Genomic DNA, 23944 nt, shown 5'->3' with positions numbered 1-23944 from the left:
TAGTTTAGACTAGCCTGCTCTAGTCATCGTCAGGAGATGATGAACAACTTCAATGCTTGATCTTGATTGGTCAATCCATGGCAACGTTATTTCCAAGCAGACTTGAATCCTTGATATGATTGGTCGATCCACGGCAACATTATTTTCATGCAAACTTAAATGAAATATTTCTACTTCCTCGATCTTGATTGGTCGATCCATGGCAACATTGTTTTCAAGCAAATTTGAATCCTTGATTTTGATTGGTCAATCCATGGCAACATTATTTCCAAGCAAACTTGAATCCATGATCTTGATTGGTCGATCCATGGCAACAACAGTGGGATATTATCTCATATACCAGTAGTAACAGTTCATACTGCACTCCGCGTATTGTGCTATTCTAAGTTGCGCGTGCTGTTTCTGCTGCACGGACATGTAACAGGATAACCACTGAAAAGTTTGTGTGAAGCGTTCGTGTTTCATCGTTGCTGTGCGTCAAGTTTGCTTGAAGATAGATTTATCATCCCACTCGTGAAACATGTCCAAATGTAGTTCTTCTTTGTTTTATATGTTCGGCCTCATTGTATAGGTACATAAACGCACTACATTATTCCTTGTTCCACTGACGCTCGTTGGATAACTAATGTCGCCTGTCTGCCAAATTATTTCCAGGGAACACTCTTCACTCCCCATTTTAGTATTCTATTATGCAGCCTGTGTCCAAATCTTGGCAACACACACCCAACGTTCCTGACAAATTTTCAGGACAAAAGGAAATCATATCCCCATTTACCTCATCTTCACAATATATAAGGCAAAGTTTAACCTTTGACCTCATAGAGATCTGACCTCTTCTGTGACCCGACAGGAATCTGTGACCTGACCTCGTCCACGTAGCCCGGGTCGATGTCGGCGTAGACAATCTTCTCCTCGGCTTCGGCTGTGGCTATGACCTCTCCCCTGAAGCAGTCGCATTTACATTGGGTGAGATTGGGGGAAAACGAAATATCCATGAAATATTCGGCAAGGAAAAGTAGTGCTGTCCTGAACAGTGGATCATCAACCGAATATTCGGGAAAAAAAAACACTGCACGTACACACACCAACTGTGAGGTTTAAAACTTTATCTTAAAGTTGCGGCGTTTTATTGGCAGGTGCCGCTTTTTTCTGTCGACGGCAACTTTTTTGTCAACCGCGGTTCATTGTTCCCATCCTATTAGCAAGTTAAAGCCCTTGACATTTATGAATATTTACTGCAAAACACTCCATGGATCGCCGCACGCAAATTTTAACTGGCACGCAGTTGCAGCTGGTAGTTTCGATATCCAATTATTCGGTCAAACTAAGTTTCGAGTGATCAAATACTAAATTATTTGAAAATGGTCTTCCTTCAGCAAGGCATTTGAGGGTTACCAAGAGTAAAGCCCGGTTCATACTTCACGTGAAAGCGAAAGCGAAGCGAAATTCGTGACGTCAACAATACATTTGAAGCGCGTCCACCATTGTTGACGACACGAATTTCGCTTCGCACATGCTTTCGCGAAAAGTATGAACCGGGCTTTACATACATGTAGAGTCTACAATATATGCTTGTATTGGCCTACAGATATCTTAAAACACTCATTTCTTTGTTTTTGTAACAAAAAAATTGCATACGTTTAAAAACCTTTCCAGTACAAATTCAGGAATCTACCAAGATTTACAGGAATCTTGCAGAAATATAGCAAAAGATGTACAAATTCCAAAGACGCTCCATTGGAAATTTCCGGTAGTAGTTCGCTTTTTTTTATTCAGCAGGGCACACAAAAGCGTTGACACATTGCACATGCACGCACGGTTGCTTTAATTCGTTGGATCGGTGTGCAACAATCAGCTCAGTGAGAACGAGTCTCGGAAGCTGAATTCAGGCCCAATTCAAAACATGATTCAGCAACTTTTGATCCTAGAATGCTGTTTTTCTCGAAATACACAGCTGATGCTGAGCTGAAAGCTCGTCAGGTGAGTTGTTCAGCACCCTTCTTTAGATTGTGAGCATGTTTGTTGCTTCAAACGAACAAAATGCACAAATAACAAATGATGGACTGTATCTTTAAATCCGTGGCAGCTAGTGCATAGTTTTTTTGGCTGTGCACAGCCAGGTAGTAAAAATAGTGAATGCCATGGGACTCGCTCTCAGCCAATCAAGAGACAGTATCTGTGGGTGGGGTGTTATAAAACAGGTGTATTTCTTACCAGGGGCTGACGGCAGTGCTGTGTCCCCAAGCCGTGTAGGAGGCTGACGCGTCCCTTGCTGGGGATACTGTGGCAACGTATAGCTGATTATCCAAAGCCCTGGGAACAAGTATGTGAAAAAAACGGTCAAATCTAGAAGAGTGGTAATCAAGTCAATTACAGATCAAATGACAATTTATATAACAAGTCAATTCAAACTTTACATCATGAGTCAAATCACACGTCAAATCAGAAATCATTATAAGATGGAATTTTGCGTCGGGGTGATATAAATCAAATTAGGTTTTGCCCTTCACCGACGTTTTTTTTAAACACTGTATACTCAGTGTGTTACATCCTGAGTGAAAGTTGGAAAATAGTTTGTGCGGTACCCGCTGCTATGTACATCAGATTCCCAGGCCAACCGATCCCGTTAGCTCGGTGGTCGAGTGGTAAGACATCTGCACTAGAAAGCAGGGTTCGAGTCCCACCCGAGTGATTTTTTCCAACTTTCAAATCAGAAACCAACTGTAATATCAATTCACAAGTCAAATAGCAAGTCTTACGTCAAATAACAGATCAACTCTGAAGTCATACCGCAAATCAATAACAACATTTGTTTTTTTAATTGCAAGTCAAAGCACAAAGTCAAATCACAAGTCAAATAGCAAGTCTAAAGTCAACTTACAGATCAACTCTGAAGTCAAATAACGAGAATTGTTTTCAATTACAAGTAAAATCACAAGTCATATCACAAGTCAAATCACGAAGTCAAATCACAGTTCAATTTGCAAGTCGATCACAAGTTATATCACAAGTCAAATCGCAAGTCATATCACAAGTCAAACCACAAATTCAAATCACATGACATGTCAGAAGTCAAATCACAATTCAATGTGCAAGTCAACCACAAGTCATATCACAAGTCAAATCACAAGTCATATCACAAGTCAAATCACACGACATATCAGAAGTCAAATCACAATTCAATTGGCAAGTCAATCACAAGTCATATCACAAGTCAAATCACAAGTCAAACCACAAAGTCAAATCACAATTCAATTCGCAAGTCAAATCACACGACATATCAGAAGTCAAAGCACAAATTGGGTTCGCAAGTCAATCACAAGTCATATCACAGGTCAATTCACAATTCAATTCGCAAGTCAAATCACACGACATATCAGAAGTCGAATCACAATTCAATGTGCAAGTCAATCACAAGTCAAATGACAAGCAACTTGTGAGGACTTGGTTGCAACTCAAAAGAATCCAGCTAACTACTGCTTCGTGAGTGAAGTTTGAGGGTTTGTGCTTTCTTCTTAAAATTGACTGAAACATACTTTCCAAAGGAAAATGTGCACAAACCCAAACCTGTAGCCTTAAAAAGGATGCAGAAATGACTACAAAGTGTCCCCAATAATGCTTCACATAGATCTAATTTGATTTGAATATTACCTTCCTCTTTGTAGCAGTTCCCAGTGGGCGGGGCCTGTAGTCATGTTAAACGCGCCAGGGTACACCAATAGTTTACAACCTAAGACACCAAAAAAAACCACCCAACATTTCCATCAGTTTTGGAGAATTTTGTAGGAATGAGAAGTTCACCCCTTCATAATGCTGTCGTCCTTGGAAAGTTTAAAAATACTGCAAGTAAAACTTCACCCATCCCTTGACAAACTTTCTGTCCATGTTACATACATGTACATGTACGTGAGTATAAATATCTCATCAAATTTGACTGGAAAGTCTTAAATTCTTTAAAAGCACAATCCTCAACAATGGGGTGGAATGTACAAGTGGAAAATAGGACAAACAACTGGATATTATTATCCTGCTTCATTTCCCAATCCCATGTCACACTTTTGTACCCATTTACTCGAAAGGCCCCCATGTTGAAGGTTAAATGGGACACAAAGCTGCATTTTCAAGGATTGCATAAAAACATTTATATTGCATGGGCCCTATAATGACGGACAGGTCGGGACAAACCTTTCTTGTTGTAGATCTGTGCAAGCTCTGCAAACCTCATGTCGTAGCAAATACCGACGCCAATCTTGCAGTAGGCTGCACGATTCATAAAAGAAAAGGAAAGAAAACCAGACTTATGATTGTGGACAAACACAGGGCTGTTTCGACAACTTTTTGTGACACGTGGCATGTAAAATTTTTCAACTTGCCGCTAGAGGGCGCTCTAATATTTTATGACGTCACTGGTAATTTTTTTGTAAAGTACAACCTAGCCAGAGACTGACATCGTTAAAAGCAAGTACGCATCCTTTTCCACTTTCAAATGACTGAAAAAGGAAAAAAAAACAAAGGCTGGTTAGGCATGTTTGCCGAAACAGCCAAAAAGAAAGCATCAACACATTATTACAAAACAAGACGAAGCAAGTCAATTAAAGCTTGCCCAAACCCACAAACATTCAATCCAATTGATTCAGAATGGCTACCCACTGGAGTCTTTTCGTGCGTCTGGTGTACACATGGGCTAGATACAGCCCATGAACCCTAACAGAACTCAACCCATCAAACCCCAATGGCATACTTTGTTGGAATCTGTAAGTACCCCTAAACTGACTGTCTTTTACATTGGTTTGGCACACCTCTAGAATCAAAGTCAGAAATATGCCTGTACAGTTTCCCATATGGTGTTGGAATTTGCCAGGATGGGTATGGTTCCTAGTAAATCATGATAGGGAGTTAGGGGTAATCCTATACAATAACACTGCCCGGCTGTCTTCACCAGCCAACAACTAGATAGTGTGTTTGATGTTTACAATATGCACAGCATTGGGCTAAGATCAATGCTCGGTGCCTCTGTACAGTGCAACTGCACTTACTAGTAAGCAACATCGATATACATGTATCGATATTACTCCAATGTAAAACCTCAAAGGAAACTGCCTGTTCTGGACAAACTCAGTGCTGAGATTTGTTTGAAAAAGTTTGAACAATATGCTCCAGAGAAAGCTGTGCAAAATTCAGATTTAAGATTGTGTTGTTTGTTTTTAATCAAAGTGACATCTTTATGGTCTTTAACCTTTACATGGGATAGTCGATGTATCGAATATTCTTGATACTGGATTTCCGATATATCGATAATTGAAAATTCTGATATCGACCGTGCTTACTTACTGGACCGTTCGGCAATGTCAGACCAATGAGAGGAAATTTCTATGAAAGGTCTAGCAAATTACACATGGATTTTTCATCAGCACTTACGAGTGTCTATAACTGCCAGTTGGTTTCCCGGGGAGAGCACGTCCGACTCTTTGAAGGTGATGCGACCTGGAACATCAATGTCAAACAGGTGAAGCTGCAGGCAAAGAACAAAAGAAGAAAGTGAATCAAGGGAATAGAACAACAACAACATCTAACCCTAACTGCGCTAAATACCAACAAATTGCAACAGCGGTTCAAGGTTGCCGTACGGGATGTATCAAATAAAAGTGTCTTGCTTAAGGACACAAGTGTCAAGACTAGGACTCGAAGCCACACTCTGCTGATCAGAAACACCACAGAGCTTGAGTCCGGTGCTCTTAACTGCTCGGCCATGACATTCCACTAAGTTAACAATCTTAAACAAAAAGAATTTTGGCGATTTCAGGACGATGTGCCCCTTTAAGATATGATCACACTGACAGTGCAAAACTATGACAATAGGCATCATGTACCTTTCTATATTTGGCGATGTTGTTCCCTTCCGGATCAAAGACAGAACACGTGTTGTAATACTTCCCTTGCTCTTCCTCTGGTATGGAACCTATCCAAAGGATAAACAAATTCATGGCACGGCTAAGCGTCTAAATTTGGCTTTATCACAGAAAAATGTGGCTTTATCACAGAAAAATGTGGCTTTATGAAGACCAGGCTACCAGTGCAAACTATAGTGTAGTGCATATTCTACCTGTGACTGGTTACCAGTGATTTTTTTTGTGTTTTCAAATGACCACTTGAACATAAATAAAAATTGTGCCATGTTACTGGTACAGTTCGAACCCACACACCATTGTACATGAGCCAAACACCGTAACCACCGGACCATGGCGTTCTACAACTTGAACAGACATTGGAACCCATTTCCGATCGACGCCTGACGCTGGAGCAAAGACGCTGTCATGGCTGTGGCTTTGTGCACTTTCAGAATATAATTATGGTAGTTGTGTTGTCAAATGGAACACTCTTGTTGAAAGCACTTTTGCGCATGATTCCACAGCTTTTATAAGGACTAATAGCTCAAGTTCCTTCTTAACAAGTACCAAGTGGTACAACCCACGGCGGCCGGGTAGCAACAAGGCTGGGTAACGTGCACCCGGACCGTATCGGTACCTCAAGAATACAGAAAATGAAAAGGAATGGGGCGTGATCTAAGTATGCAAATTAGACGCATGCGCAACAGTGTTTGCGAAACTGGTCTTCGAATGCAAAGCTGTAATACTTGCAAAGCTGTAATACTTGAGTTGCATGAATACAATATATGGCCGAGTAAAGTGTCCACCAACCAACCAATCAATGCACCCACCCAACAACCAACCACAGGGGTGTGAGTGACCACTGATAAAAAAAAGCTGAAAACAGATGAAAAAGGTGTCAAAAAAAGCTGAACTTTGGAAATCTCCTACACTTTTGTACACAGCAAGTGAGGGGAAAAAAGCTGAAATCCAAAACCCAAAAAGCTGAAATCAGCTTTAAAGCTGAGATTTCACACCCCTGCAACCAATATACATGTATGTAAGCAGCTCAAGCCTACGGCGTGTTTCACACCTCCATGGGAAAAAAATCGGAAAAATATCAGCCATTCCCCCACCTGTTCTTCCTATTATTTTAATAAGCTCTCTGTCAATTTTCGACAAGTCCAACACGTGCAAAACCAAATTGGCAGCAACTGTAGGTTCGCGAATATTTAACTTTTGAAATTTGAATATCTGAATATTGATGAAGTCCAAGTTGGAATAATCGAATACTAAATTATTTGAAAGAATGCACGGGCCCACACTAACCTCCAATCAGGTAGACCTTGTTGTCGGCTGCAGCCTTGGCCAGGGCCTCCGTGGATTCCCCGGGCACCTTCTCTGAGTAGTCGGCGAAGTAGGAGGTGCCATACGGGCAGTTGAAACACTCCTGTGGAGGCGGGGAAAGGTGGGGCGGGACAAAGTAGGGAGGAAAAAATGCAGAATTAACCATTTGAATGTTAAATGTAGGTTTGTTGCAAAGAAAGCAGCAATCCACTGAAACTTGGTGATGATGTGCGCTCACAACTTACTTTCGGTACCGAAACTGATCAGCAGAAGAACTGCTTTGGGCAGACTAAAGATATTTACCATGTATTTGCAAGTGATGGTTGTCTTGACAATGCTACAAAAACCAAGAGTTCTAATTTCGTCACACCAAAACTTAAAATGTTACTCTTTATGTATTCACGCTATTGGCCTGTTTCTTGAGGCAAAAACTAAATGATATATTCTGCTAAAGTGGAGATTAGGTTTGGTTGATTCTGTTGGAGTGAGTACTGCACTAGTAAACTGATGATGCTTTACATGGGGTTAGGCATACCACCATGATCAGAGTCCAACTGTTTGGGTGTTGAGTTTGCCATATGGTGTTGGAATTTGCAAGAGTGAGGACGGTTCCTAGTAATTCACTCAAGGGGGTTAGGGTTACTGGACATACATGTATTGTGGTAGAATTGCGTTAGAATCGCGACAACTCAGCTTGTGAAATATTGTCCAATTACATGATACACAAATGGACGCGGAACGCGCAACATCCGAGACAAACAAAACGTAGCGTACAAAAATTCCATAGGGTTGTCTAAGGGGCGTGGCTAACTCGCAAACAACGATAGGTCAATCCTCCTACTGGGTAAATAAAAGTCAGTAAAATCACGTTATCCCTTTGTGTGAAGGGTTATGAAGTGCCATAGAGTTTAGTACTGCATATAATATAGCACAGTGGAGCTACACTAGCAAGGAAACATGACAGAATCAGCATGTGCTTGCCCTCACCTTAACCACACAAACAGAATTGTGGAGGATTTTGAAGTGTTATCCATACTCCACATCAGGGACGTATATAGTCAGGTCTATCACAAGTCCCTGCAAGTCCATCACAAGTCCTCCAGTCCCAATTCAACTCACAAGCTCTTCAAATGAGCTTTGACAAAGGCATTCCTTCGTTGTTGATCATCCACTGTTTCTTGTGATGGACTTTTGACTGGACAAGTTTCTGAATACGGAAATCGCCCCAAGCAAGGCTATAAAGGCCACTGTTGGCAAAGGGCCAGAGAGAAGACAAATATGATGAAAAGACAGGACTTGTGACTGGACTTGTGACTTGTGACTGGACTTGTGACTTGTGACTGGACTTCGGACTTGTGACTGGACTTGTGACTTGTGACTGGATTTGTGACTTGTGACTGGACTTGTGACTGGACTTATGACTTATGACTAGACTTGTGACTGGACATGTGACTGGACTTGTGACTTGTGACTGGACTTGTGACTTGTGACTGGACTTGTGACTTGTGAATGTACTTGTGACTTGTGACTGGACTTGTGACTTGTGACTGGACTTGTGACTTGTGACTGGACTTGTGACTGGACTTGTGACTTGTGACTGGACTTGTGACTGGACTTGTGATGGACTCGACTACATCTCGGCTCCACAGAATATTACCTCAAACTGTGTGCCAACTCTACGGTCAAAAGCATGGTACAAAAGACTAGGAGGGTTTAAGCATTTTCCTAAACCCTCTAAATTAATTAATAGCGCAGAAGTGTGAGGCGATTTCAGTTTTGTTGTGACAGTACTTTGAATGCGAACTCTACATCTGAAGTGATCAAAACTTTCCGTCTGCAGCTAGCTCTGTGCTCGTAACTCCAAAATGAATCTGGTTCCTTGTTTCGTTTTAAATGTTGTCTTACCGGTAATGCGACGAGCTTAGCCCCAGCGCTAGCCGCTTCCTTGATGAGCCGCACTGCCCTGGTGACATTCTCCTTCTTGTTGGCAGACACAGCCATCTGCACCAAGGCCAGCCTGAAAGCTGCAAAGATGCAGACAAATGCAGGGGGTGAATGGGGACTCATCTCAAAACAAATCTTAGAGAAGTTGAGAACAAGTTTATCTGCAATGGGCTCCATGAGCGAACAAGAAAGGCGCTTTTGAGAACCAAGTGGATTGGACAAACTGTGTGCGAGTGCTGGTTCCGCACGTGTTAACGCGAAGTATGCACGACTTACTTTACTCTGAATGTGCACAACAAAGCCATAGCGTCTTCGCGTGAGTTTCAGGCGTTGTTGTCAATGGGTTTGAATGTCTCTTCGAGTGGTCTCCCCCAACTCTCCTTTTTCTTACCATTGAGGGGTACCTGCGCCCAGAGCCCACAGGCCCATTGTAACAGGGATGTAGTTGCTGGATTCTGAACACTTTCTCCAGAATCTCCCTGAGCAATGAATTAATCGGCATTGTTTTTACACTGATTAAATTGATTGCAGGAAGATTCCAGAGAAATTGTTCAGAACACTGCAATGGGCCTAAGTACCGGTAGCTACTTTTAACTAACCCCCTATTAGGGTTCTTCAGGACTACCCTGCTGGATCCAACTTGACGTCGTTTGCAGTACCCAAAAGAATCCGACTCTGAAAATGTACATACATTTTGTATACACATTTGAACAAGGGGTTTACTGCTCAATCCAACAGGCTCCAACGGGTTTATGATATGCAGTCGAGTCTCGTTAATACTACAAGTCGATGGGCGATTTGTCCTTGGGATGAACTAGCTTACTTCGAAGTAAGCTAGTTCATCCAAAGGACAAATCGCCCATAGATGAGAGAACATGTATTATCTACAAGATAGCTTGCACTGATTGTGACAGTTCCTACGTTGGAGAAATAGGGAGAACATTAACACTAACCGCCCTGAATCCTCCAAAATCCTTTTTGCAAATTGGAGGAATTTGCAGGATTGAGGTTACACGGCAAAAGTGCGTTGCTGATTTCGGAGTACGCACTGTGTCAAGGTCTTGGGCCAGACCTTGTGTTGTTTATGCTCAGCCGTGCATAAATTTAGTCCTTGGTTATACACGACATCCTCCGCACTGCTCCAGGATGTCACTGCCTCTGCCTCAACCTATTGACAGTCATAGCCAGAGGATTTTGCAGGATTCAGGCAGTGGTCATCCCTCCATGGACCATATTCAAGAAATAACGGAGGAATTTGCAGGATTGAGGCTATATGCTATTTTTCCATGAGGCCAATTGGAGGATTTTGCAGGATTGAGGCTAAATCCTAGCAAAAAGGCCTAGGGAGTTAGGGTTAAAGGAGAGATTGAAAGAACACAAACGAGCTCTTAGACTGAACAATCCATCTCTTTCAGCAGTTGCAGAACACACCCTTAATACTGGACACAACATTGGATGGAACAATGCCCACATTATCGACTTTGAAACACATTTCTGGCCAAGAAAGGTGAAAGAATCCATCTGGATCCAAAGGATGAATCCCTCACTGGATAGGGACTCTGGTTACTCATTATCACCTACATGAGATCTACGCTCCAGTGATCTCGGGACAACAGACAGCAAGAAACTGAGTACACAATCACTTGGCTTGAGAAGTCCACAGGAGTGGATGAAAGCTTGCCTACTAATCTTCAGGTTGAAGCTTAAAAAACTACATGTTATGATCACCCCAACCGATGAAAGTTTTCTGTATAATTAATACTCAGTTGCACCGGCGAAATTTCACGGTTTTCGTCTTTTCCTTTTTTTTTTAGTACCGTACACAGACTGGCAACAAGTCTAGTAGTACATCATGGCGGCGTGGAGAATTGGCCGACTCTGTTCGTTGCTCTGGCCACTATAAGGCTAAGCACTAGTGATCATTCAGTCTCAGAATAGTTTTGCTTGACCGAACTACTTAAATTTTTTTAACACCAAATACTTCATTTTTGTGGCCGTCCATTAATAAATAGTAACGAAAATAATCCTTGTTTTACCGGCCGTGCCATGTTATGTTCGTGAACGAGACAGTACCTCACCGGATTTACAAATATGAGATACCGAAATTGAAATTCCTAGTTTCGGCGCACCGAATTTACAAATCCGTTGATTCATAGTTACGCTGCAACAATGGCCAGATTACTTAAATTTATTTTGGCATGATTTTCCGATTTTATTTTCAAGTGCAAAGTGAACCCTTTAAAAATGCCCCGAAAAATAAGAAAATAATTTTCTGACAAACATCTGGCTGGGCATGTAAGTAGAGATAATAATTGTTTATCAGAATTTATCAAGTTTACTGAGATTCTTAAATGTTAAATTGGAATTTTTCGAGATTTATTCAAGTGCGCCACGTTAGGGAACACTCCGCCAATTTGTGCCCAATTTCCGGACGCCACCGTTTTTGAATTTTGGATTAAATTTTATGAAACTGAAATTGTTTACAGAGGTTAAATAGCACGCATTAATAAGGTAAAAGTACTTGTGTTTTACTGCATGAATTTGAGGTTTGTCAACAAAGAGGTTTGGCAACACTACACGAGGAAAGTCGGGTAGGCTTCGAAGTGCGCCACGTTAGGGAACACGACTATATGCTAGTTTGCTACTGGCACAATCGCCTATGGTGGGGCTATCACGTGAAATGTCAGACAAGTCGACCGTTGAGACAACTCGACTCGGGACAGGTCGACCGTTGAGACAACTCGACCGTTGAGACAGGTCGACCGTTGAGACAGGTCGACCGTTGAGACAACTCGACTTGGGACAACTCGACCGTTGAGACTGCTCGACTTAGTGGATATGAATACACGTGGAGCAGAAAAAGTTGCACAAATCTGTGGCAATACTCGATGTACAGAGGGCGCCGCGTTGGGCCGGTGCGCCCCGCCCGGGCCGCGAGGACCGGGCCGGGCCGGGCCCGGCACGCGGGCACGTCAACCGGCGCGGCAAATGGGCGCACAGGCCCGGCAAAACGATGTCACCGTGCACGGTACGGCCACGTTGACCGACCGGGGATGAGGTAAGTGGGCAAACAGGGCTGGCGAAAACGATGTCACCGTGCACGGTACTCATGTGTCATCACTCCCGGAGCAACTATAGAATGCAGGGCCACGCCGGAGCAAGGTTTTTGCTTGGAGGCGTGGATGGATAGGAGTAATAGATATGCAAACCTGCAAAAAGTGCCAAGTACAGCGAATGCACTTGTCTTCTAAGCTTCTCATGAAGTAGCATTATTACATGATTTTTAATTTTTTGTTAAATATGGCCAAACTATACATCAAATTAAAGCTCTCGATGGGAGAAATTCAATGGTGCAAACAACATTGTCATAAGTGCTTCCGTTCAGAAGTTATGTCCTCCCAAAGACACCATACTCCTGGAACTCTTCTGGTCGTCATTCGAGTTAATGTATTTGTCAACTTAGAACCGACCATACTCTTCAGTTTGGGTTCAAATATAGTCAAACTTTACATCAAATGAAAGCTTTCGATGAGAGAAATTCAATGGTGCAAACATCATTGTCATAGGTGCTTCCGTTCAGAAGTTATCTTCCGAAACACACCATTATTACTCGTGAAACTATTCTGATTGTGTGCGTGTTTTTATTTCTGTAACCAGGGTGGAGCAGCACCTACTGAGGAGAAAGTGATGCCTCCAGATATTCCCTTTATATCATCATTCAGCATCCCAATTCCTATGACCCCCCCCCCCCCCCCCCCCCGCTTTTTCTGCATTTAGATGGAAGATGAATTTATAATGTAACCTTATTGATCTTCAATGATTAGGTCTCATTTGTGAAGATCTTCCTGCAGCTTGTGCTGGAGATCCACTCATGACCTTTTGTGATGAAGCATGAATCCAGAAAGACTAATTTATGTGTAAAATAAACAGGGAATATTGACACACCTTTTTAAGACATTTTCCTTTCCTCCAATAATTGAAAAAAAAGGAGAAAAAATCGGCCTCCAGCCCACCAGAATTATGTCTCACTGCACACTTACCACCCCTCCCCCATCAAAGGTTACAAGTCAAGTTTTGCGGCAGCAAATGGAAATGCATTATTATTGCTGATGTAATTAAATTAATCCTTTAATCATGTAAATGATGATTTTTTTATTATTATTTAATTAAAACAATAATTTTGAAATCAACTGAAATACATTTGGGCAATTCTCCATGGGAGAGCAAAAAATGTCAAAAATAAATATTTACATATTAAACCTTTTTTGTACTTTTTCCTGACCTCAATTAAATGGGGAATTCAGTTCAAAAAACGAAATTGAAAAAAAATACATATTTCTGGTCAAAACAGTGATTTTTGCAATTTATGATTAAAAACGTTCAGATTTGGTAAAAAAATAAAATTTAGTGTATGTATTACTTTCTGAATTATAGGGAAAAGATTTGATTTATTTTATGATGTTACAAGTTACTAACATTACTCAGGGTCATTAAAAAAAATTCTAAAAATATAAATATATATATATATATAGTGTAGGCCTTCATTTAAAAATGTCAAAATTAGCACGTAATTCCGTTACCGAAAAAATGGCAAAAGTTACTTATTTCACAAATTTTCTTGTTTTTTTTCTTCAAATCATGTATGTTGAGAAAAGACCCTACTGTAAACATAAATGAAAAATAAAAACTTTAAAATAGTAATTTCTTGGCATTTTTCCAAGTGGTAACGGAATTACGAAACGGTAACGGAATTACGGTAACGGAATTACGCATGCACAAAGTATGCACATTTCCTCCAGATTATGTACATGACATATTATTAAATAGGAGATTTGCTTGTAACCTTGGACAATAACTTTAAATACTAAATTACTTGTTAAATCAGTTCCCTCTTTAATTTGCTATTATATAATTAAAAATAATCAGGTGTTCCATTGATATTTTTTACTTTTACGTTTTCTTTTTTACTATTTAAAAAATGCTAATAGTTGTTTGGATGCTTAAAGGCAATATACAACATTTTCAAACATCAGAAAATAAAACTACCAAGTTTTTACAAAATACCTTACTAGGATGTTGGTAAATGACAGTCTAAAGCATCCTGTAAAATTATGGCACCTGGTGTGAAGTAATTTTCAAGAAAATGATATTTTTGTATACATTTCCAACGGTGGTCGGCCGACCACCGTTGGAAAAACCTAACTACTTTTCAACTACTGCTCCAACTTTACACTCTTTCCAGTCCAAATTTTGTTTGCTATTTGTTACATGTTCATGAACGGGTGCAGGCCAGCTACCGGTAGTCTGGTTCCCTTATCCTCCATTTTTCCGGCATCTATAAATTGATCCATTTTACCTTTAGTGGAGTCAGGGAACCAGACTACTTGAACAGTTTTGTTTTTCTTGGTTTTTCCAGCATTTTTTAACGCAAAACTTCAAACATGTCAGTGTAACAATATTTGATCTATTATACTAACCCCTCAAATAGTTCATTTCTTAAAATTACAGCAAAAGCCAATGATGTACATTCCCTTTAAATATGTGTTGCCAAAGCCGTTGTCTGGTACCCACAGAAAATATATTCCACAACAAGTATATATGAAAGTTGAGTACCAGACTGTACTTGTACTTCTACTTGGCATAACTTAACATCTTTCCTTGCTCAGAGATGCCAACCAGTGCAGTTTTATTGTATTTTCCACGATAAACTAGTGAAATACGATAATACACTTGTTCATAGTAAAATTAGATTTTCAGTAAAAAAAAATATACATATACATATTGCTTTCATTTGACCTTGACCTTTGACCTAAAAAATGAAGCCCAGACATGTTTAGGCCTACATTTACATTTTGATCTGCTAATTTTCACTTAGCTTTCCCCTTGTGGCATTTTATAAACTTCAAAAATTTGTATTGTGATGAGTTTATGTTGAATTCAATGTAAAAGTATTGCATTTACCTATCACATGTAAACCTATGGCGTAATTCCGTTACCGCCCAGGCGTAATTCCGTTACCGTGATTAAAATGCAAATTATGAAAAGAGTGATTATTTTTTCAACTTTGTTCTGCATTGTAGTTAACAACACCCCTGAACTCTACAAATAACAGGTAGTGTCCAATTTTAAAATTTCAAAACTTCAGAGAGTTTTATTAATTTATGCAAGAACTCAAATATGCTTGTCCTCCGTCCGTAATTCCGTTACCGATATTAAGCTCCGCCCCTTAAAGGGTAATCTTGTGGAATTTTTTTTTTTTAAGCGGTCAATCAATTCTATTGGGTCTTGGCTCCCTTTCCATGTTTAGATTAGTTGCCTAGCATAGAACATATTTTCTTGGGAAAGAATAATCCTTGACAAAGTGACAAAATTCCGTAATTCCGTTACCAAAGAATTGTCCATTTGGTCATGAATGGACGTTTGTACAAGTTTCATTCGTAAAAAAACACTGAGTTACTGGTGCAAACATGACAGCGCATCATCATCAACTGCGTCAAGGGCTGGCCAAACATCAGCGCGGCGATTCGACATATCATCGATGTCATTAGACTTTTAAACAAATACATTCCTACAGACCGCAAGCACACGCAGGAACAAAATCAAGATATTCTTACTCAGAAAGGAACAAGGAATTTAGTGATATAGGTTTACAGGAATCCCCCCCATGTTCTGTATCTAAATTGTGAAAAAAGTGGCAAATTTGATCAAAATTTGGCAAAATTTGGCAAAAATTACCGTAAAAACCTTATTTCTTGACCGTTTGAAACGAAACAAAAAGCATCAGCAGATTGTCCTATCCTATCTGGTCAATAGATGGCAGTATTTATTGATTTGGAAGTCAAGAGAGGGCGGTATTAATCAAAAACGGTAACCCATTTTCGAGGCATGAAAATGCCAAACTTAGTGTCAAAATGGCCGCGTTCAAGACGACCCTCCTGAAAATCACGCTCTGAAACTTCTGGTTTTGGACAAATTGAGGTATGCTTTTCCCGATCTATTGCCATATTGTAAAAGAAGACATATTTGTCGACATGTAGGAGTGATTTGAAGCTGAAATAGCTTGATGGGACACAGTAACATTCATTTGAAAAACTTCAGTTTTGTGTGTCACCAGAATAGGAAATGTCAATATCGCGGTACCTCTAACATTGCTACATGAAGGATCGGAAGGGAGGGCGTGCTTGTAAATGTGTTGGGGGCACGGTACGGATCGGAGTCGTGGAGTGGCGGAGGCGCGGAGTCGCAGAGACGCGCACCGATAGAGGGCGCAATTCTCGTATCCATTTTAAATGGGCTCGCAAATTAGGAAGGGAGGAGGGCGACAGGGCACTGTCTGGAGTGGCGGAGGCGCGGAGTCGTGGAGTCGCAGAGATGCGCACCGATAGAGGGCGCAATTCTCGGAGATATCGACTGCGGCTCCACGTATGATAGTACGACTCCACGATCAATTTTAGTAGGTCGACTGCGGCTCCACGCCTCCACGCAGCCATCGGAGGCGCGGATGTAGAGTAAAGTGGGTAATCCTTACTTTTAGGACACCTCTATTTTTTACAAGTTCTGTTCAAAACCGACAGTACCAAAGTGACTTTTGCAGGCTAAAGCAGTCTTTTTTCTTCATATAAACTCATGTTAGTTGTAGTTTTGAAAGCACTTTCGAAGAAAATGGGACTTTTCTACCTTTTTTCGCAGTCAGACGTGCATGTTCTAGTTCTCACACGCGTGAAAGCCCTACATAATGAAAGCCCGATGCTGATTGGCTGCTAAAAAAATTAATTATTCTGGTTCCCAGACCAAAAGATTCTGACTACTCCAGGATCTTTTGGTCTGGAAACCAGACTAAGAATAAATAAGTTAGTCTGGTTCTCAGACCAAAAGATTCTGACTATTCCTGAATCTTTTGGTCTGTGAACCAGACTAGAAATAAATAAGATGTTTATTTTTTATCAGCCAATCAGCATCTAGCTTTCATCGCATCGAGCTTTCACATTTGCCATCTTGGTTTTTGAGTCTGTTTTCTGGTTGTCATTGTCGTCTTTTCCCCCTGAATTTCCCTCATAAATCAAATTCAAAGCCCTGCCCTCTTTCCACAAAATTAATCCTGCTGATATTCAAGAAGGTGTCATTGCCAATTGGGTACAACTATAGAATGCAGGGCCACTTCACTCTACATCCGCGCCTCCGTACGGCTGCGTGGAGGCGTGGAACCGCAGTCGACCTACCTCCGAAAATCGATCGTGGAGTCGTGGAGCCGCAGAGAATTGCGCCCTCTATCGGTGCGTGTCTCTCCGACTCCGCGACTCCGCGCCTCCGCCACCAGTGTATAGTGCCCCGCGTCACGCAGAGAATTGCGCCCTCTATCGGTGCGTGTCTCTGCGACTCCGCGACTCCGCGCCTCCGCCACCAGTGTATAGTGCCCCGCGTCATGCAGAGAATTGCGCCCTCTATCGGTGCGCGTCTCTGCGACTCCGCGACTCCGCGCCTCCGCCACTAACACTCCAGTGTATAGTGCCCCGCGATTCTGCGACTCCAAGACTCCGCGCCTCCGCCGCTCCAGACAGTGCCCCGTCGCCCTCCTCCCTTCCTAATTGGCCCGCCCATTTAAAGCGATTCTGCGACTCCAAGACTCCGCGCCTCCGCCGCTCCAGACAGTGCCCTGTCGCCCTCCTCCCTTCCTAATTGGCCCGCCCATTTAAAATGGATATGGATGCTTCGTTCTCAAAAAAATTCCGCCGAGAATTGCGCCCTCTATCGGCGCGAGTCTCTGCGACTCGACTCCGCGACTCCGCGCCTCCGCCACTAGCCACTCCAGTGCCCCGCGTCTCCGCGATTCTGCGACTCCAAGACTCCGCGCCTCCGCCGCTCCAGACAGTGCCCCCAAAACATTTACAAGCACGCCCTCCCTTCCGATCCTTCATGAGAAGCTTAGAAGACAAGTGCAGTGCATTCCTTCGCTGTACTTAGCACTTTTTTGCAGGTTTGCATATCTATTACTCCTATTCCATCCACGCCTCCAGGCAAAATAAAAAACCTTGCTTCGGCGTGGCCCTGCATTCTATAGTTGCTCCGCCAATTGTTCAGATGTGCCAAGAAGTATCAGAATGTCAATTTTGAGTGTCATTTAGTCAGCTGTTTTGGTGAGTCTTTCCCTTCCTATATAGGAACGGGGTCCTAAAAGTAAGGATTACCGTAAAGTGGCCCTGCATTCTATAGTTGTACCTCACTTCCAAACGGCGATCAGCCGCCGTCAAAATCCCCGTACCGGTACTATCCCCGAAACTTGGCCCAAAACATGCGCGGCGGCTTGTCTCAACGGTCGACTTGTCTTTCCATTTATCGCACATACGGTCGAGTTGTCTCAACGGTCGAGTTGTCTCAACGGTCGACTTGTCCCGAGTCGAGTTGTCTCAACGGTCGACTTGTCCCGAGTCGAGTTGTCTCAACGGTCGACTTGTCATGCTTGTCTGACCCCCATCACGTGCAGGTAATGCTGCACGCGAATCTTTCCAAACTACTGTACTGACTAACGTAACGACAACGTTACAACTTATCAAACTTTGTAGGCCTGCAATGTCTTACCATGCTTACCGTTTGTTGTCATTTTTGTAGCTCCTAGAGTCTAGAGTTTTAGAAGAATATCAAGGTCGAAAACGTTGCGTTGGTCCTCGACGTCGACTGGTGTATGTCATGTATGTCATGCGGTGCATGTGCCACGTTATTATAGGACGCCCTCTAAAACTAAAACTTCAGACAACACAGCGCCCTCTATCATGTGTTGGGACAAAACATGATTGTTATGTAATTAACGTGCGTGCGGTATCTGGCATCGAATTATTATTTATGATGGAAGCGTGTTGGGAATTTTTATAAATAGTTGACAGGAGATACCGAATAGAGAAAATGGTAATCGTGTAGTTTAGGTCACCTTTTAAATTTTACAACTTCTCTTCATAAATCGAAACCCGCTTCCGGGGATCCGGCCCGGGGCCTCTTCCCACAAAGTTAAAGGGAAAATACAACATTTGCAAACATCAAAAAATAAAACTACCAAATCATTTTGAAATACCTTGCTGGACTGTTAGTGAATGACAGTGTAAAGCATCCTGTAAAATCATGGCACCTGGTATACTGTCATTTTCAAGAAAAGTGGTATTTTTGTATCGCTGATCGGCCGATCAGCGTTGGAAACAACTGGCTTTTTTTCAAATACTGGCCCCAATTGACCATCACACTTGTTTGCAATCGATTACAAACCTATGAACGGGTACGAGCCAGCTAGACTGGTTCCCTGACCTTACAATTCCCCAATGTATTTTAAAGGCTCTGTTTCTTCTTATATGGAGTCAGGGAACCAGACTACAGGAAAATGATCGTTTTTCTTGGTTTTTATAGCATTTTCAAACACAAAACCTCACAAAAGTCAGTGTAACTATATTTGCTATATATTTCCAACCCCCCAATTCCATCCATTTATGAAAATTACAGCAAAAGCAAATGATGTATATTCCCTTTAAGCTAGCTGATATTCAACATGGCATCTCAGCAAACTATTTAGGTGATTCCAAACACATTAAGTGAGTTTTTCTGCTTGTAATCATATCCAAATGTTTAGGTATCAACTTCTTAAGTTCCAAACATAAAATGAAAAGATTTCTTATATGGGGAACAGGGTCCCAAACTACACCATTACAAGAAAATGACCGTCATGGGCGTCGCGGTGGGGGGGGGGGGGGGGGGGGGGGGGGGGGGGGGGGGGGGTTAGGGGGCGCCGTTGTCCCTGCCCCGGCCTCCCTGGGAAAGCAAAAAAAAAAAAAAAGGAAAAAGAGTTGTGAAGTCATATTTGCTATTAAGTTAATTCACATTAAACAAAATGGGCACCTGCAGGGGTGTCAATGGGGTGTGGGCAGGGCATATGTCCCGCGCCCACCCTCCTAAAATGATAAATTGAGAATATGATAAAAAGTACTAGGATTTGGGGGGAATATTTGCTATCCCCCCCAAAAAAATCCTGGCAACGCCCATGGACACCATAATCATAAGTAGGGTATACTGTACATATGCAGGGGCCCGAAACATCAGCTGTTTAAAATAATCAGTGGTCAGACGGACTCGTTCAGTTGCCATTCGCTTAGTGGCAGAAAAAAAAACCTGTGCATATCATTTAGTTTATTGAACAGGTCAGCAGCTCAAACTATAATAGAGGAGATCTCGTACATGTCCTGCCATTAATTAATAATACGGAGGAAAAAACTGTATCACCATTATTTTGTTTATAACAATTGATATAACGAACTAGACCAAGTTGCTCGTAAAGTAGTGGCTTGGAATACCCTGCGCTCTAGGTTCATGTCATGGGAGATTCACCTCTCGTGTCATGATCGGAGCCGAGCCAGCGTTCAGTTTCTTCAATCTGAGTGACTATAGGCCAACACAATATACTTTTCCATTCCATGGCAAACCTTTATTTGTTGTACATGCAGATATAACATTTAAGCAATCAAAGCTTTCCACGACAATAATTTTCCTTAGGCTCTGTATAAAAACCATTATGCATCGACATGCAAAGACTAGTATAGACATGTTTCCTAAAAAGCGCAAATGTTGATTTTTTTTCCGGTCAATTATTTTCAAGCCACATCATGCTCTGAGCACATTAGTAAAATAAGGTATAGTTAAAGAATATAGATGAACTATTAATCAAATCTAAACCAATAACTCAGGCTCATTAGAATTATTAATCAAACATTGCTCAACCTTTTAATGAAATAAGAAAATAATTTTCTGACAAACATCTGGCTCGGGTATGTAAGTAGAGATAATAATGATTTATCAGAATTTATCAAGTTCACAGAAATTCTTGAATGTTAATTTGGATATTTTCCGAGATTATTTAAGTGCACCACGTTGGGGAACACTCGGCCAATTTGTGCCCATTTTCCGGACGCCACCGTTTTTGAATTTCCGATTAAATTTTATGAAACCGAAATTGTTCACAGAGGTTAAATAGCAAGCATTCATAAGGTAAAAGTACTAGTATTTTACTGCACATAAACCAAACCTGTAACCTGTAACCCCGTGAGACTTAATCTGTTTCCAAATAATTATTCAATAAAAATGTCTTTTTTTGCGTGCTTTTTTTTAAGGGCGTTGCCAATGAGTTCCACAGCTTAGGACCCTCATACTTAACTGTTTTTGTAGCAAGCTTGGTGCGTGCAAAGGAACGATGAAATTCACTCAACTGTCATGTAAAATGGTGATGAATTTTGTCATTTTGTTTTATAGCATCAGGTGCTTTATATTATGACCCCAATGAAAATGTTCATATGATTTCGGCAAAAAATACATTAAAGAGAATATTGTCACCTATATTGCATTTAGGTCTGGCCTTGGAACATAATTACATGTATTGAAGATAAAGTAGATATAATAATATAAAAGCAACACCACCACCAACTCTACCTCGGTCTCTGTTCTTCATACACAAGTACGTATCTTCATTATTAATTCATACAGGAATTTGCATTTAGCCTGCTGATCTCAATCAAGCCAATAACAGAAAATTATGCTTTAAAGAGTGGAGAAGAACTTTCAAATTATCAATATTTTTGGCTAAGCTTCTCATATTTAAATGCAAAAGCGCGAAATCCCTGTACATACACACATTCAGTATGTACGCGCATTATTTTACGGCACTGAAGTGGCACGGATGGCACTTATTTCGCTTCGGGAACGATGTTCACAAAGTGAAGAAATTCAGGACTGGTTTTGATGGAGTGGGTGTTATGGATACCGACTTGAGCCAAGTCTATAACCATTCGACAAAATATCTGACACGATTGTCCCACGATAACACGAATACCCTAGCTAGCTAAATCAAATTAACTCATCTGAATAAAGTGATGGAGTCTGCTGTGTTGGATGTACTATGTGTTGCTGTGAGTTGGTTACATCGCTTGGATCAGATATCCGGAGAAGCAAGAATCCTTATAGCCAGTGATACTTGTTCCACTACCGCTCCGATTGAATAGGCGAACCGTATCCCCGCTGGCCATAACCAGGACCACTGAATTTGTGGACTGGTGGTAAAAGCCCGGATGGCCATCTAGGACATATAAAATGTCTTCATCGTTCATAACCAACCTAAGATTCGGCCGGGGTCCTGCTGATGGACGGCCCAAAATGGACACGCTGAAGAAGTACACACCTGCTAAGTTGCATGTGAATACTCCGGTCTCCGGATCGTACGCGCCTCCGATGTTCGTCTTGACCCTGTCGAAGATGATGACATCTCCGTGATTTCCTGTAAAATGAGTGTTTAAGAAGGCGCTGAAAGCGACGATAGGGGGCGTCAGATAGGTGGCGTCTCCCAGCTCCCCCTTCAGACCGCGATCACCCATATCTCCTTTGGGTCCAGGGAGACCCAAGCCAGGCTGACCCTTTCCTCCATTCTCCCCCTTCTCTCCGCTAGGACCTGCCGGCCCAAGCTTCCCTGGCTGACCAACGAGTCCCTGAACCCCCGGCTCTCCTTGCTCCCCCTTCTGACCGTGATCACCCATGTCTCCCTTGGGTCCAGGAAGATCCGAGCCAGGCTCACCCTTTTGACCTCTTGACCCATGGAGGCCGTGATTTCCGGGCACACCTGGAATCCCAGCCGAGCCAGCTGGTCCCGCGGGACCCTGGAAGCAAGCGCTGCAACACGATCCTTTAGGACATGCCGCTGACGTCTCGGAATCGCTGGGTTGTGCAAGGCAGGGACGATAGACGGCCCACAATAGCAGAAACGCGGACAGAAATAAAGCGACAAATCTCACCATCACCTGTAACAAGAAGAATACCATGTCATAAATATTTCATATACGTTAACGTGGAAGGTTAGGCCTAGCTACAGAAAATCTGCTCCCCTTTTTCCGTTTGTGACGCTTAATAGAACTAAAATCACTTCTAGCGATTTTCCAGAGCAAAAGTTGCTCATTATTAAAATGAGCAGGCGTTCAGCACGGCTGATGCGTCAATTTACATGATGTCTACCACAGGATAAACTGTCTAGAAAATCACAAAGTTTCTGCATCCTAGTGTGTAAGTTATTTCTCATGCTATAGGCCTACTGCTTGTAAATTTCCAATTTTATAAACTTACCTGTGATGCCATTCCGACTTGTCATTCAATACTGCACTGAAACTGTTCAGACCTCTGACAAGTAACTGCAGTTTTTCAAAACGGTGACCGCTCTGCTGAATGTGATCACTAGTGTGACGCAACAGACGATCGAATCTAGGACTTGGTATCAAGTTGATTTCCACAGAACCAACTGAATTCGGGGACCAAACTCCGGGCTTGTATAAGTACAACCGACCAATGGCAATATCAGAAAATGACATCATTCAACAGAAATACCACAACTGCCCTGACAACCAACCAATGAAATCTCATCGTACTGACACGACTTACAGTCTTATACTGCGCACTGGTACTGATTATATGGGACAGTGAATGTTTCTTTGTCATTCAGCTCTCTACAAGTGACAGGCCCCTTGCTCCAGGTTTCATCCAATCACAGGTTTTCATTGAGCATCACGTGCTTCCACGGCATGCCTATATGAAGGGCAGGAGAACATTATTGAAAAGTTCACAAATCATTATAAAGCATTTTAATGCGAGTGAGTTTTGTCCTGTTTGCTCAAAAGGTCTACAATTTCGCTTCAACTATACTTGAAGGCTAATGAAGCGTGTATTACAGGCATTGAAATAATTCTCCAAAAGCGAGCTTTTGCTTTTAGTTTTTTTTTTAA

The 23944-nt window shown here is 41.8% G+C and overlaps 2 protein-coding genes across 3 annotated transcripts; both read right to left on the bottom strand.

Annotated features, from left to right (window-relative positions):
- Window positions 1–126: 126 nt before the first annotated feature.
- LOC119735808 (omega-amidase NIT2-like) lies at window positions 127–18855 on the bottom strand. 2 transcript variants are annotated; one of them, XM_038209749.1, is made up of 9 exons: window positions 18735–18855; window positions 9120–9238; window positions 7197–7317; window positions 5871–5959; window positions 5419–5512; window positions 4186–4260; window positions 3652–3730; window positions 2215–2313; window positions 127–942 (listed from the first exon to the last, which is right to left on the bottom strand). In XM_038209749.1, the coding sequence occupies exons 1-9, from the start codon at window positions 18754–18756 to the stop codon at window positions 804–806; spliced, it is 837 nt and encodes a 278-aa protein (XP_038065677.1). In that variant the 5' UTR covers window positions 18757–18855; the 3' UTR covers window positions 127–803. The 2 variants fall into 2 exon arrangements, with proteins under 2 accessions (XP_038065677.1, XP_038065678.1); XM_038209750.1 differs by having other exon boundaries at window positions 18744–18855.
- Window positions 18856–21546: 2691 nt separating this feature from the next.
- On the bottom strand, window positions 21547–23525 carry LOC119735807 (collagen alpha-1(X) chain-like). Its single transcript, XM_038209748.1, has 2 exons — window positions 23292–23525; window positions 21547–22972 (listed from the first exon to the last, which is right to left on the bottom strand). Exons 1-2 carry the CDS (start codon window positions 23301–23303, stop codon window positions 22100–22102), a joined length of 885 nt encoding a protein of 294 aa, XP_038065676.1. The 5' UTR covers window positions 23304–23525; the 3' UTR covers window positions 21547–22099.
- Between the last annotated feature and the right edge of the window lie 419 nt (window positions 23526–23944).

The sequence above is a fragment of the Patiria miniata genome, unplaced genomic scaffold (genome assembly GCF_015706575.1).
Source record: "Patiria miniata isolate m_02_andy unplaced genomic scaffold, ASM1570657v1 HiC_scaffold_29, whole genome shotgun sequence".
In the NCBI taxonomy this organism is placed as follows: Eukaryota; Metazoa; Echinodermata; class Asteroidea; order Valvatida; family Asterinidae; genus Patiria; species Patiria miniata.
The sequence above is the reverse complement of the archived record's forward strand: the minus strand, read 5'-3'. Positions and strand labels throughout refer to the sequence as shown.